The sequence below is a fragment of the Sesamum indicum genome, linkage group LG12, assembly GCF_000512975.1.
Source record: "Sesamum indicum cultivar Zhongzhi No. 13 linkage group LG12, S_indicum_v1.0, whole genome shotgun sequence".
Taxonomy (NCBI): domain Eukaryota; kingdom Viridiplantae; phylum Streptophyta; class Magnoliopsida; order Lamiales; family Pedaliaceae; genus Sesamum; species Sesamum indicum.
Genome location: NC_026156.1, coordinates 4,143,228 through 4,157,719, shown reverse-complemented (window position 1 = coordinate 4,157,719; position 14,492 = coordinate 4,143,228). Strand labels below are relative to the sequence as shown.

The 14,492-nt window shown below is 37.6% G+C and overlaps 3 protein-coding genes across 5 annotated transcripts in view; 1 reads left to right on the top strand and 2 right to left on the bottom strand.

Annotated features, from left to right (window-relative positions):
* The window catches only part of LOC105175519 (katanin p80 WD40 repeat-containing subunit B1 homolog), an 8,824-nt gene extending 6,145 nt beyond the window's left edge, over nucleotides 1-2,679 (bottom strand). The window contains exons 1-5 of the mRNA XM_011097977.2: nucleotides 2,375-2,679; nucleotides 1,646-1,776; nucleotides 799-916; nucleotides 277-503; nucleotides 96-199 (exon numbers count right to left, since the gene is read on the bottom strand). Coding sequence (XP_011096279.1) covers nucleotides 96-199; nucleotides 277-503; nucleotides 799-916; nucleotides 1,646-1,776; nucleotides 2,375-2,399 — 605 coding nt within the window. The 5' untranslated portion in view covers nucleotides 2,400-2,679. The remainder of the gene's footprint in view (nucleotides 1-95; nucleotides 200-276; nucleotides 504-798; nucleotides 917-1,645; nucleotides 1,777-2,374) is intronic.
* On the bottom strand, nucleotides 3,786-9,063 carry LOC105175518 (protein STRUBBELIG-RECEPTOR FAMILY 1). 3 transcript variants are annotated; one of them, XM_011097974.2, is made up of 17 exons: nucleotides 8,735-9,063; nucleotides 8,405-8,576; nucleotides 7,983-8,112; nucleotides 7,831-7,902; nucleotides 7,587-7,652; nucleotides 7,378-7,449; nucleotides 7,206-7,277; nucleotides 7,049-7,120; nucleotides 6,820-6,885; nucleotides 6,669-6,734; nucleotides 6,157-6,533; nucleotides 5,718-6,070; nucleotides 5,186-5,457; nucleotides 4,867-5,005; nucleotides 4,590-4,711; nucleotides 4,349-4,505; nucleotides 3,786-4,211 (listed from the first exon to the last, which is right to left on the bottom strand). In XM_011097974.2, the coding sequence occupies exons 2-17, from the start codon at nucleotides 8,505-8,507 to the stop codon at nucleotides 4,137-4,139; spliced, it is 2,214 nt and encodes a 737-aa protein (XP_011096276.1). In that variant the 5' UTR covers nucleotides 8,508-8,576; nucleotides 8,735-9,063; the 3' UTR covers nucleotides 3,786-4,136. The 3 variants fall into 3 exon arrangements, with proteins under 3 accessions (XP_011096276.1, XP_011096273.1, XP_011096275.1); XM_011097971.2 differs by having other exon boundaries at nucleotides 8,795-9,062; XM_011097973.2 differs by having other exon boundaries at nucleotides 8,690-8,795.
* The window catches only part of LOC105175639, a 2,224-nt gene continuing 1,264 nt past the window's right edge, over nucleotides 13,533-14,492 (top strand). Inside the window, exon 1 of the mRNA XM_011098142.2 lies at nucleotides 13,533-14,487. Within this exon, the coding sequence (XP_011096444.1) occupies nucleotides 13,719-14,487 (769 nt within the window). The 5' untranslated portion in view covers nucleotides 13,533-13,718. The remainder of the gene's footprint in view (nucleotides 14,488-14,492) is intronic.

Below are 14,492 nucleotides of genomic sequence, written 5' to 3'. Positions count from 1 at the left end.
AGGAAAACAGATTTATGGTACTACAGTTAGCAAACCAAGAAGCACAGAGCAAACAATTGGCAGGTGTAGTAAATCCATATGCATACAGCATTACACCTGTTGCTAAAAGAAACTCAAGTGGATGAAATTCTATGGAGCGAATATGTCCTTCATGGAACTTGAAATCATGCAGAAGTTTTCCTGCTGTCAGGTCCCACACCTGGACAGAAATTGATTTCAAGATAGACAAAAATTAATTTTGTATATCATTTTTTAACCAAATCCTAGCAGTAATACCTTCACGACGTTATCAAATCCACCAGAGACTACCCAGCGGCCATCAGGAGTGAATCTGATTGTACTTATCCCTCGAGTGTGGCCCTTATATGTGTGGATGCACCCCTTTTTTCTAATATCCCATATCTTTAGATTAGTGTCCATGGAACCAGATGCAAAAAACTCGCCAAATGGGTGGAATTCAACAGCAGTGCAGTAGGATCTGTGTCCACTAAGAGTGCGAACCACTACATGTCAAAGCATTAACTAGATCAGAAGCGATATCATGTTTGATTGCTGAATAAGAATAGCACTTAGCAAATGAGCCTATATACAGAATAACACACTAGAAAACGTTTTACATAAAGTACTCCAATCTCATAGATGCGAATAGGATATTCAACTAAATCACACGCAAATATAAGGTTCGTAATCAAAATTTATTTTAACAAGCTCTTGTTTCTGAGTCATGTTCAAAAGCAAATAATCGACCCTGACATTACTCTACAATGTTGAGGGGATAACGAAAAGAGATTAACTTACTTTTTGTTTCTTCCAAATCCCACAATTTTATGGCCCCAGAAGAAGATCCAGCTACCACTAAAACCTCAGCTGAATCAAAAGCTGCAGACTCTACTGGACTTGTGTGACCACAAAGGCTCTGCAATCACCAGAAGGTCACTTCCTTCAGTTGTCTAATGTGACACAAACTAAAGACAGTCCGATGACCTAACCAGTAATTCCCAAAAGGAAATAGCACAAGCTTTAAATACAAGTTTGCAGATATCACCTAATTATTTAGAGTTAGCAAAGACATCAGACAACATGCAAATTCATGGAGGTCAGAATTTTGCCATCCGCAATTAAGTTGTGCAAGTGCTTTTGAAGTTGTTTCCTTAAAGTAACTGTTAGAAAGCGAGAAAAAACAATTATGCCTCTTTTGAAAAAATGACTTTGAATTTAAATGAAGCTGAAGACCTACACCGAACGAGAAGAAATTTATAAAACAAGGTTTACTGAGAATAGACTAGCCACGTCATTAATTAAGGAACTCTCCCACCCCACCCCGCAAAAAAAAGAGTTTTCTCTTGGTAACATGGTAGTGCTTTATTTGAGTATGCACTCAGAAGAGCATGTTTGTGATCATCCAAAGATTTCCATCAATTCTTACTCCATAAGTTGTGTTGCCAATTTACACATCATAAAATTTTGCCCAACACTTGTTTGTTGCAGTCGCAGCAGTCCAGAATGATTCTCAAAATTATTTAGAAATGATTCTGCCATTTGGTGAATGGATGTACATCATTCCAATGTTCATTGGGCAAATTGACATGAAACACGTGGTTCACATCCGAAGTGATGTGCGAAAATAAATGCCAAATTAACTGACCATCAGCGATGTGGGCTTGCCAACGGACCAAAGATTTACTTTCTGATCATCTCCACCTGTAATAAACACTCTGCAATTCTTTTTCCCAAAGCTCAAACAGTTTACATTCCCAGCATGTGCCACAAATTCCTCTAAATTACACTCAATCAAGGAGAGACATTTACCACAGAAAAAAAGAAAACTGCAGGTTATTACCTAAACATCTGAAAAGTAAGTTTAAGGATTATAATCCGCTAGGCTCCTGATGATCCAACCAACAAGAAATAAAATTTGAAATAAAGATTAGACATAATAACCCAAACAACAACAATCTTAAAACGTGCTTCCAGTCAGCAAACTTAAAACACACCACATCTGAGAAACATAAGATTTATCACATAGAAATTACGAAATCTTTTTACTCAAACTCCAAGAAAGCAAGAGCACGAATCAGAATTCCATAACAATCAACACCACCTCTACAATTCGAGTAAGCCTTAATGAAGATATAGTCCCAAGAAAGACGCCATAACAATCTTTCTTGGCCAATTTCTGAATTCTTCTCACTTACTCAATTCCCTTAAATTCAAGAAAACTAATGCCGAAATATCTTAGATCACTGAAATCCAAAATAAAACCCTAAAACACATTCCAAGACCAAGCATTCAAACTCACCGACATGCACATTCACATTAGGCACACATACACACACAAATACATAAAAATAAAACCAAGCAATCGAGAGGATACGCAGTTTGTATCCGCGCTTCGCCATTCTCCTCAAACCAACGTCGGCACCCCAACCACGCCGTCGTCGGCCCCCGGCCAATAACCAAATCCACCGCCCACGCAAAATACAAAGTTCAAACTACACAGATACCAACAACTATACGTACAGCAGAGAAAATCCAGCAAGAAAAGATAAGAATGGATTTCTCAAACGGTAACCGGAAAAAAGGAGAAGACAAAGAAAACGGAAAAAAAAAGAATTGCAGAGCAGAGAGATTTCAATAGTGGACCTCAAGAAAAGAAAGTATGGCGAAAGCAGAAAAATATAAATTAATATTAAAACCTCCGACTTTCACTTTATTTATACTCAGCCGCGCCTGGGATTTACCCTCCCTGATGACGTGTTTTTACCGCAGAGATGGACCGACATCATTGCTATATATACGCAGCGGTAAGTTCTTTTTACTGTGTTCAGTGTAGGGAGTCTACGGTTCTTAATTACAGAGCTGACAAGGATTTTTACCCGACATCATCAGGTCAAGAAAATCTTTTCCACTCATATTATAGTTATGTTTTGTTTTTCTTTCTGTTTATTAATAATTATTTATTTATATGGGGTTTTTTGAGTGTCTTTGTATTGACTTGTGGAGACATTCCGACCACTAATATGTAACAATGTTTATGGCCCTCGATTCTTTGTTTTTTCTTATTTTTTCCATTGGTAATTTTAAGATTAAATTCGATTTTCATTACTGCAGTTATTTGGTTGGTCCCGGTATTCATTATTGTATTTTTTTACTATAGTTAAAAATTTAATATTGTATCTCTAGATATAGTTAAAAATCTAAATAATAAGATAGCAAGTCATTTTCCAATCACATTTATGGAATTTTTTTGGATAAGTTTCTGGCAGGTAAAATAATTGGTGCACTAGCAGTTGAAAAGGACCAAGTATTCAACATAGATATACGTATAAAATATAAAGCATTATCATTGAAAATACGGTTGGTTGTGACTTTCAGTAGTTATGTCTTCAATCAATTTTTATGGTAATAATACTACTAAAAAAGTGGTCTTCATTTAGTGGAAGGTGTCATATCAAGAACTAGTACAATCTTAATTCCCACAAAAAAAGAAATATTATATTTTATAATTTAGTAGTATAATGAATTGGTTTATAATTATTAGGTGAATGATGCACAGCTAATATTTGTTGGAAGACTCAAAAAGTGGACTTCTGTCACCCACTAGAAAAAGGTTAATCCATGTTAATTAATTCAAGATTTATGGTCAGACACATTTTTCCTATTTTAATTTAATGAATATGTATGTATATATATATAGATGTTTATATTATTTGGGGGGTGGATGGTCCTGGTGGAAGGGTATCATGTGCAGAACCACCGTCCAACTGTATTTTTGTCCAATAGTATTGTGCTAAAGACAGATGATTTGATGTCGTTGTATGAAGGAATTCAACATACTGTAAGTAAAAGAAATTGCTACAGTATAGGCATGAAATAGTTGGTGTAATTACAAAGTTTCGGGGAAAACTGGGAAATAGACATGATTCCCAGATACTGCTAAAAAGTGCTAACACAACATTGAAGAGCAGCAAGCCGCCGCTATCCACCACTCATGAAATCCTACGGCATCATCATCGTCGTCTGTGTGTCTGAACTAATAAGTTGGAGGAAAGAGTTGTAGTGATTACAACAGCTTGGACGATTGGATTGGACGATTGGCCAGGGTTGCGTCCAAGTGTAACTCACCGGCCTCATACTCAGGGATCTCTCTGTATCATGTGTAAGAGCTTCTGGACAATCTCAGACATTGGTGGCCTGAATTCGGGTTCAGGCTGTGGCAAGAAAAATAGAATAAATACATACACAAATTATTTTTGCATTTGTTGAGGCAAAGATAAATTGCACAAAAGATTGAGTTTCCTCCTAGACAAGACTATGAATTCGGGAATGGCAAAGAGTGAGTAGTCACCTGAATACACAACGAAATTATGTCCGCAACCCGTGATAGAGATTTAGATGGATAAGCACCGTTCAGAGAAGGATCGACCATTCTCGACAACGCGTCGATATCATGAAGCCGTGAGAGCGCCCATCTAACCAGATGCTGCTCGCCTCGAGGACGAAACCTGATTTCATGAGTATGTTATTACCCCTTCCTCAATCATAGTTAAAAAGTCGGATATCATCAATTTTATAGAGTTTTCTCAGACCTGTCATAAGATTTTCGCCCTGTTAGTAGTTGTAACATCACAACTCCAAAGCTGTAGACGTCACTCTGGCAAGAATAGCTCCCTAACTCGAGTTCTGGAGCACCGCAGCCAGACTCTTGCAACTAACAAAGAAAAAGCTGTGTCAGTAAAATTTCAGTTCAATGAGTGTGTATACTTCTTCCCTGCTGTAAGATGACATTGAGTAAAACATCAGGCTATTACCAATTAGAGAATCAATGAACCGACAAACAACTTCAGTTTATCAGGACAAGATTACCTTAGTCATGGAGTTGGTCGACAGCAAGGGAGCCAAACCACAATCAGAAACTCGTACAGTGAGATCATCTTCTAGTAGCACGTTACAGGACTTGAAGTTACGGTGCATGACAGGAGGCTGGCACACCTCATGCAAATATCTTCACAAGAAAAAGAACAAGTGAGTCTCCAATAACAATTCAAATAATGGGAAGTGCAAGATTTGATTTGGCGGACAACACAAGAAAGAGGGAAAAGGAAAAAAAAAGGGCATCAAATCAGAAAATTCACATAACTAATTCACTGATCAAACTCATAACTAAGTTTCTAAATGAACATACTCTAGGGCTTTTGCAGCTTGAAGTGCCAAACGCATGCGAACATTCCATGAAAGCTTTTTATTGATCTCATCATCCAAGTTTAGTGCTTCATCAAGCGTCCCATTTCTGCAATAATTGTAGACAAGCAGGCGTTGTCCATGCTCGAGGCAATAACCTACGAGTTGTACTATATTTTCATGTCGAAGTTTAGAGATATTTGACACCAGACCAAGGAATTCTGGGTCGCTTAGATGTGCTGATGCTGCCTTATCCAGTTTCTTGACCGCAAGAACCTGGAGATTTAATGAGAAGTCCTTAGTGAAACATATTGGGAAAAAGAGGGAGTAGATGGTCTTTGAGCACATATTTTGCTTGATGTTCCCTAATATTCTCACTTATGCAACTTATCAAATCATATTGTAACCACGTTGAACTCCCCTATTGGTTTCAAGACACTAAAAACAACTACTAGACTCATATCAGGAGTCATGACATGAAGCAGGAAGACCTATCTCTCAGCAAGAAGTCCTAGATAATGCCAGAAGATCTGTACCTTTCGATCAGGAAGCTGGGCTCTATACACTGTGCCAAGCGTGCCTCTCCCAATGAGATTTTCTTGAGAAAAGCTATTTGTATACTGCTGAAGAGATGCAATTGTAAAAAACTTTGAAGATTCTACAATTTTAGAACCATTTCCCCTTGCGGTTAATGGAGTAAAACTAGGATCTGCAACAATCCTTTCGGCGGGAAGAAGTGGAAAAGGAAGGTGACTGGGTGGTAAATCAGTATCACGCGATCCCATCATATCTATTCCGTGATCCTTCCCCTGCTTCTGGAATGCATTATTTGACCGACTACCTCCAATAGCTGGCTGCAAATCCATTTTCTTGGAAGCTGCTTGGGGGCCTGAAAGAGAGTTTATACATTGAGATTAAAAGAAAACTATGACTGAGATAAATGTGGAATAGCAAAAGCATTAGGAAGTTAATCACCTTTCTCTACTTCGTAGAGAGGGTTTCGCGAAGACTGATCTCGCCTATGAGTCTCTGGGAGGACACCGTATGTCCCCATTTCATGCCTCGTGCTAGTTTTCTCACTCAATCTCCTTCCCCTGCAACATCTTGACATAGAAAGACATAGTACCACAAGAAGTACTAAAACCACCAACAAGCCTCCAACAGCAATCCACGTGATTTTGTTTGTTGTGTGTTTCTTCTCGTCCCTTCCCGATTCTGGTAATGGGGCTGATGGTATATGCACTTGAGCTCCAGGAACTGATTGAGGTGAAGGTGCCCTGGATGGAGGCAATATTGGAGGTGGGGCTGGTGGAGAAGGTAAGATGGTAGTGTTAAAAGGGTTTCCAGCTCTCCTGCACCAACAATAAAAGAAGTTAATCAAACACAAAGTGAAATAAGACACTACCATAACATGCATACGGAGAATGAGAGCTGTATTCCAAAATGATAAGTAAAAGCCAGATGATAAAAGACAACTGCAGTTACACCTGAAATTGGGAATACTTAGCAATCTGTCGGGTATAGGCCCAGAGAACAGGTTATTTTCTATGTTCCTGAGGGGCATCAAAAACCAGTCAGCAAATGTAACTTGATGAAAGAAAAGTTAAATCTCTTAATTTAAAATGTTGAGAACAGTACAAATCTACAAGAGGAAGATCTTGAAGAACATCCAGCAGTCCTGTAAGCGTATTGTTCTGCAAATGCCTGCACGCAGAATTGAAGCATGAGAACACAGAAGAAAATGTGAATCTTCAACATAAAAAAGGAACTCCAAAACCTGCAAATTTCAAGAAGCATATACCAGATTGCAACCATTTTAGAAGTGTCATCACCTCTTTAAGACGACATGCCAGAAACAGTTACTTACAGTGTGGTAAGAGATGACAAATTCCCCATTGAAGAAGGAAGCTGACTGGTCAAACTGTTACCCGATAAATCCCTGCATTGTCAATCTATACGAAATCAATCAATATCCTCCAACTAGATTCTATGTGAGTTAACATTATTATAAAAAGAAAGCCCACATGTTAATCAGATCTTTAAGAGGTTCAAAGGCGTCTGGAATTGGACCAGTCAATTGGTTGTTGTTCAGAGACCTGAGAAGGATGTTAACAGCACAAAGTAAATGAATATTTTTTGACAAATGGCGGTAAAGAAACCCATCCATGGGAAATAGTGATAGAGCATAGAACTTACAAATCCGTCAATTGGCCTAACGAAGATAGTGTGTCCGGGATGCGTCCCGTAAACTGATTATCTGAAAGAAAGCTAGTATGTGGTTTCCAGGAAGGAGAGGAGCATTATCAGACTGATATATTTAGGGAAAAGGATTATACTTAAACTGCTCTACATAGTAACAAAGCCATAAGCTCAGTAATGGAAGAAGATTTAAGTTAGAAACATACAAACTCCTAAGAGTGGTTGGCAAATCGGTTGGTATACTGCCTCCTATGTGGTTGTTGCTCAAATCTCTGCAGAAAGATCAAAATCTTTCATGACCCCCATAACAATTAGTTGCTAATTCCATTACGTAAAAGCACAGCTATTCAGAAACCACCTTGACAGTAATGCTAATCTGAAAAGCAATTCCAGATGAAAAACAGGATAAATATAAAAGCAGATGAAGATAGACAATTGAAATGGACTCACATAAGTATAATTGAGGCAAACGACCCCAAGTCTTCGCTCAATTCACCGCCCAAATTAGCACCATTTAGTTTTCTATCAACCAGAGCACAGAATTCAATCAACAAATTGTACACGTTTACACTATAAGGAAACAAGAAGTGTAAAATTCATACATTGCAGTTATATTTGCATTTACACACTCCACCCCTTGCCAACTCGGCGGCCCACAGGGGTCTCCACCAGGGATCCATCCAGGAAGTAGTGGGAAGCCCAGGGAAGCATGTAACTGAGTTATTGCATAAACTGGCAAGAATCATTGCAAACAGACTTGTTATCACAATTCCATAACATAAAAGCGATTTATCGCATAAACTGAGAGGAAGTACTCCAAATACACTTTGTCCTGACAAGCACCATGCAATCTTAAACTGAAACAAATTCTTATATTATTGCAGTTCTCAATGCAGAAGAGATTAAAAAGAAAAAAGGAAATCCTCGAGCATTCAAATTCACAACAAAGACACATGAAAACCAAGAAAATGATAAGTGGAATTATAGAAAGAAAAACAGAGCGGGATTTCTTCTCATGCCTTACCGTCACGAGGGTCGGTAAATCCCCAGACAAGGGGCACTGCGGCAAGAATAAGAAAAACACCAAGAACCCACGTATGACTCCTCCAATCCAAACATGCCATCATCACTTATGACCACCCGACAACTCAAGATTTCTTCTCCTTCTTGTTCCTTCAGCAAAACCCCTCAAAAATCTGCAGGCACAAAACCAGCAAAACAACAACGAACTCCAAGAATTAAGATATGCACTCAAAAGAAACCTTGAAAACGAAAAGAGTAAAGAAAGAAAGAAGAGAGAGAGCCCCACACACAAAATACACTTCACTAAAGCATGTAACAGTCAAGCACAAACCCCAATAAGTTTTTAGTGGGGGGGTGGGGAGTTCAAAAGGCTTCAAGACGACATCTTTACCCGGAAATATGACAAATCATTCAAATTCCCTTTTCGTCCAAAAAAGAAAGAGCCTAATTCACAAGTAAACAACAATCCAGCGAATTGACAGTGTAGGAATGAGTAAGATGTCTGAACAAACGGTAATAAACAGTTGGTTTTCTTCTGTTTCTTGCCTTTCTCTCCTTCGAAAAGCGGACAAGGAGAATAAAAGGATTCAAGGGGGTGATGGTTTGTGTATATCCTTTGAGAAAAAAAGATTATTACAGCTATATAGTTCTCGAAACAAAAGATTAGCAGTATATGTTTATAATTAAATTCTTTGAGGTTTATCATAAAAAGAGGTAATTATGAGGTGGTGAGGGCAGTGGCATGCCATGTTTTTGAATTCTATAACGTAATTTCAAAAAGGGGAAGTTTTAGTGTACCGTTGAGCCATCTTGGTGGGGTGAGAAAATCTTGATTTGGGCTTCTTGAAAAAAGAACGACCCGGCCCATGTGCATTGCAGAATCCACACTTTGGATACTAATCGCGGGAGAAGAGATTTTTCCGACTTCTTTGAGTAATAATATAGATAAAACAGGCTATTCAAAATTACTTTTAAAATTTTATAAGGAAAAAAAAAAAAAGATTAAGGATTAGAAATTCGGTCGTCTCCTCAAAATTGCACAACCATTGCACCTCTCACACCCACACACTCAAACTCGCTCTTTCTAAGAGACTATTAGTTATTAATTCGTGTGAGTAATGAGTACGCTTTTCACATGGAGTAGGCCCATCACCACATAATTGCAGATCAATTTCCATATATTTCATAATTATATTAACCCGATTTAGTTAATTATGAGTGGATATGGGATGGGTAATTGTATAATTTGTATTTATGTAAATCTTGTTGACGTGGTAAAATAAGTGAGGCCCAATATATCAAATCAAGTTAAAAAATGTTTGAGGATAATATGAGTCTGCAGGAGTAAAGGTTCAAGAAAGCCCACTAAATATATAGGAAGGACATGCAGTAGCATCACCTTAGTAGTCCAGCCTTATCCGTACGATCAGTCCAAAGTATTAAAAAATCTCGACATTTAAGATGGTCAAGGTAATTAATCCCTAAACTCATATTTATTATCCATTCCGATATACAACCTACTTCATATTAACAATCAGATTTGAGCATTTGAGTGCTCACACTTAGTAAGTTTGGCACGTGCTTCTCTGCACAATATTCAAACTCGTTTCTCGTATCCCAACCCCCAAACGTCAGACGATATCTGAACTTTAAAATTCATATTTCATCACTTGTTAAGAGAGATTATTAAGTTCTATCTCTTACTTGTGTTAAAAGGTGATTATGACGGTCTAACGAAACCATAATTATGTGATGGGATTGAAGTGTTCTATCAATCCCTCACATGGGGAGGAATCTGAGTTCCAAATTTTGAAATTGCAAAAGTAATTTCTGTAAATTTGTCAAGATCATAATGTGGAATGTGTAAATGGGCCAAGACTCGTGAAAAGCCCATAGCCTAAACAACTCATGCTTTAATACTTGCAAAAAGGTGTAGGCCCATTAATAAACACCGTTTTTGGGCTTTTGGGCCCAAGCTTTTTACCACGGACATGCAAAGATAAAAGATGGGCCGCACAAAAGTCCAGATGATTACATGAGAATTAACATTTTTATGTCAAAATTTATCACTTCTTCCCCTTTTTCTCACCAACATCGTAAAATAGTTTTTTTATGTATCAAAATAAAATTTTAATTTAAAAACCACACTAACTGTCTCTAAAACAGTGATTTAAAATGATTAGCATTGAATTTCTACTTTAAAGATAATCATATTAAATAATATAAAATTTTTACTTTTTATTTCAAATCAAATAAGCATGGGTTAAAAATCCTTTAATGTGGCATACAATATATAAATTGTTAAATTAAAAAGAAAGTATGAGTAGCATGTGTTTGACTCCAATATTGTCTACCTTATCGAGACACCAAATAAATCATATATAATAATTTCATAAAGTACATATATATATATATTAATATGAATGAGTTGCGCTTATATCTTTCTCATACATATATATTTATTTTTAAATGCACTATAGATCTCCTTGAAATTCAAGATTATCTGATTCATGGCTTCTTAGATCTATTCGATAATAATAAATTATAAATTATTTATATATATGTGTATTGTGAAAAGTAATTGAAAGAACAACGTGGTCTAGTATTTTCTATGTGTGTATTTGAATGACTTGTCTCAGAGTGAAAAAGGTTGAATGAAACACGGAAAATTCTAGTTTGGATTGGATTGGGTTGAATTGGAATCAAATATTGTAAGTTAATATACTTGTCGTATGATTGGTGGTGTACAATTTAAGAAAAATAACCAATCACATAGCAAATATGATATAATTGTTTTGTGATTGATTTCATTCTACGAAATCTGATTGGAAATTTGTTTTTCCATAAAACATTCGAGTTGACAAGGTATTTGAGTTGACAACTAAATTACTACGATGGGGAAAGAAAGAAAATCCCAGTCTCTCCCTTGAGTAGAACTCCCATGTCCTCTCTGCAGAACTCCCCAAAAACAGAGGAGGATTGGGTCTTCGAAATTTCTTTGATTTCAATAAGGCCCTCTTCTCTAAAATCTCTTGGCACATCCTACAGAAATCAAACAAATTTTGATGTCAAATCCTTTGTGCTAAATATCTTAAAAATGACACTGATTTATTTTCCTGTTTGCAGGTCAAAGGGGCTTTCATGGATTTGGCAAGATGTGATTAAATGCTCGAAGGTTGTCCAACTGGGGGCATGTTTTCCGGTCTCAACACGGTCTATGGTCCGAATTTGGGAGGATCCTTGGATCCCGCAATCAGAAATTTTACCCCCATCCCACTGACGGAAACTTGCCCTGCATGGCCAACCCATGTTAGAGGTCTTGTGGAACATAGCGAGTCTCAATGGAAAATTGATCTACTTTGCCACTTATTCTCCATGTACGAAATCAATAAGATCCAAATTTCAGCTTCATTGGAAATCCCAAAATCGTTTTGGGCTTCCTCCAAGTCAGGAAAACTCTCAACCAAAGCGGCTTTCCAAGCAATCCATGTACTTCCATTTCAACAAACAGTGATGATAAAATATTGGAAAAGAATATGGGACCTTGACATGCATAACAGACTCAATCTATGATAAAATATGCAGCATATAGCATTAGAGAAGGGCATGTTTGAATTGGATTCAGCAAACGCAATCAGGTGGATCAAAGGACCCATCGAAGAAGCTGATTGTGCATTAACATTAGATACCCACAAAATGTAATGATTTGGCACACAGTCTCCAAATTCCATTGGGATGGTCCCATTCCCCCTCCTCTTGTTTCCCAACTGATATTTTTTGTGACAAGGGCCCAACATGTTGAATTTCTTAGTTTGTGATTAATGAAATATTACTAAATAAAAAAAAAAAAAAAAGAAAACCTCAATTATTACAGTGATGAAAGAGGGCCCCCTGCCTGCCAGTTTGTGCTGCATCCATCATCGGCAATTAATAATCACACTCAACATCACCTCATTCAATCACCTTCACATGTTTTCACTCCCCCCTATCTCCACCATTCATTACTTCTCTACTCTCTACACTGTTAGAAAAAGTAGTCAGCATCGTCATTTGATGGATCTGGATCTGTTGCACCCGATCAATACTCCTAATTAATTTGTATATTATCAATTATTATGGATAAAACGTGTTTATGACTTGATCAACAATGCTTACTTTGATTGGACAGTAATTTGCACTTTATTATTACTGCGCCAGTCCACATGTGATTGATCAGAAGAGACAATAAAAAACAAAAGATTGAGCGTTGGTGCATGTGATTGGAGCAACAATATTGAAAACTGCAGAACATGCCCATATTATTATTGTTAGTGAAACCAAGTTAATCATGGGACACAAATCACGAGACCTTAATTGTTACTATTAATATTTAATTTGAATTATTATATTAAAAAGGTATGACGATGACAAGAGCCATGTTTGGTATATTAAGAATATTGTCGTGGTTGTAATACAAATTGAATCATCAATTCTAACACGAGACATGGTTACTTATTACATATTTGTCACAAAATTTCTGTTCCAATAAAAAAAACTACTATGAAATTAAAGTAACACTGCACTTATATTAGTGGGATTAGTAGATTAGTTGTACAAACATCCAATTTTGCCATGCATTTAAATAAGTTTTTGTAAGTTCGTTGTTTATCTAAATATTTGTCTGTTCAGATGATTAATTTTTTTAGTATAATGAGATAATTAAGAAAAAAGAAACTTAAATTGAATTCAAATTAAATATACGGCTAGTGAATTGATTTACAATATGATTAATATGTCATTTACAACATAAAGCTGACAAATTACTAATGATATGTGATGGTGTTTTTGGTCCAATAATCTCGATGATATGAATCACTCGCAACAGAAAAATTTATCCCAAGTATTTATTTTGTATGTATAATTATATTAATATCTTGATCAATTAAATATATATGACTCAAATAATAAATAAAAAATTTTAATAATTTATATAAAATAAATAAATATTCACATATTTAATGAAATTTTAATTCATAATTTTTATATTGGTTCATAAAATATTAATTTTAATCATTAAAATAAAACAGTATATAAGAGTAAATTGGAAAGTAATGCAACATTATAAATGTGTTTTTTTGTTGTCCTTCCTTTTCCTCCCAACCGCAAAAGGCCGCAACCTCACTCACACCCAACCTATTAAATACATATTCATACCATTGACTCTTCCCATCTCTTTTCCAACTACTTCTCCATACATCCGACCTTCAACTCCTTACTTCTCCCTCCACCACCGCCGTTCCTCCATGTAAACGCTCCAAGCATTTAACAAACATCCAATGGGTTGTTGCGTTAGCACTACAGCACCTCCGAAACCACCCCGCGTCTCCGACTCCAAGGCCACTGCGAAACACAGTGGCATTAGCAGCAAATCTCCACCGCCGACGAACCCGGTCTTAGAAGAAGAAACGGTCAAAGAGGTACTCTCCGAAACCCCCGCGATTCCTAACCACCCGTCGCCTGTCATCCCCAAATTCCAGGAGAATCGCCAGCATGAGAGCCCTTTCATCAAAGCTGCACCTCTATTACCCGACTTCTCCAGAAATGCACATGACAAGAAGCACCCAAACGGCGGGGCCTGCAAGAAGCCATTCATGGCATTCAGCAACGAGGATCTCTCCGAGGAGGTCTCCGAGATCTGCAGTACTCACAGCGAGAGTGTCAGCATTTCCACGACGATAACAGAAAAGAGAGAGAACGACGAATTACGTGAACTCCGGCAGAGGTCTCCTGCGAGGTATAGGAACAGGTCAATTTCCGGTGAGGTAAAGAAAGACAAGACCGTGGGCAGATCTCCTGGCCGGAAATCCGAACCCTCTCCTAGTCGTGTTAGACCCGGAATCGGATCCGGGTACGGTAGGAGAAGGGACAGCGGGGAGAGCTCCGGTAGAAGGTCAAGGTCCCCAGTGACGCGTACGGAGTCGGGGGCATCAAGAACTGGTCTAACCCGGAGTCAGTCGGGGAGGAAAACGGGTAAATCCCCCGGGCGGGTTGGATCCGGATTGGGAGAGAGGACCCGGAAGGCGGACGAAGGGAAAGGGGGGAGAGGTAGG

Excerpts from the sequence above, each read along its gene's own strand:
- LOC105175518 (XM_011097974.2), bottom strand. The coding sequence starts at position 8,507 with ATGATGGCATGTTTGGATTGGAGGAGTCATACGTGGGTTCTTGGTGTT. Across the intron at positions 7,653-7,830 it reads TTTGCCTCAATTATACTTAT|AGATTTGAGCAACAACCACA; the intron begins GTGAGTCCATTT and ends ATCTTTCTGCAG. Across the intron at positions 5,006-5,185 it reads CAAGCTGCAAAAGCCCTAGA|ATATTTGCATGAGGTGTGCC; the intron begins GTATGTTCATTT and ends TTTCTTGTGAAG.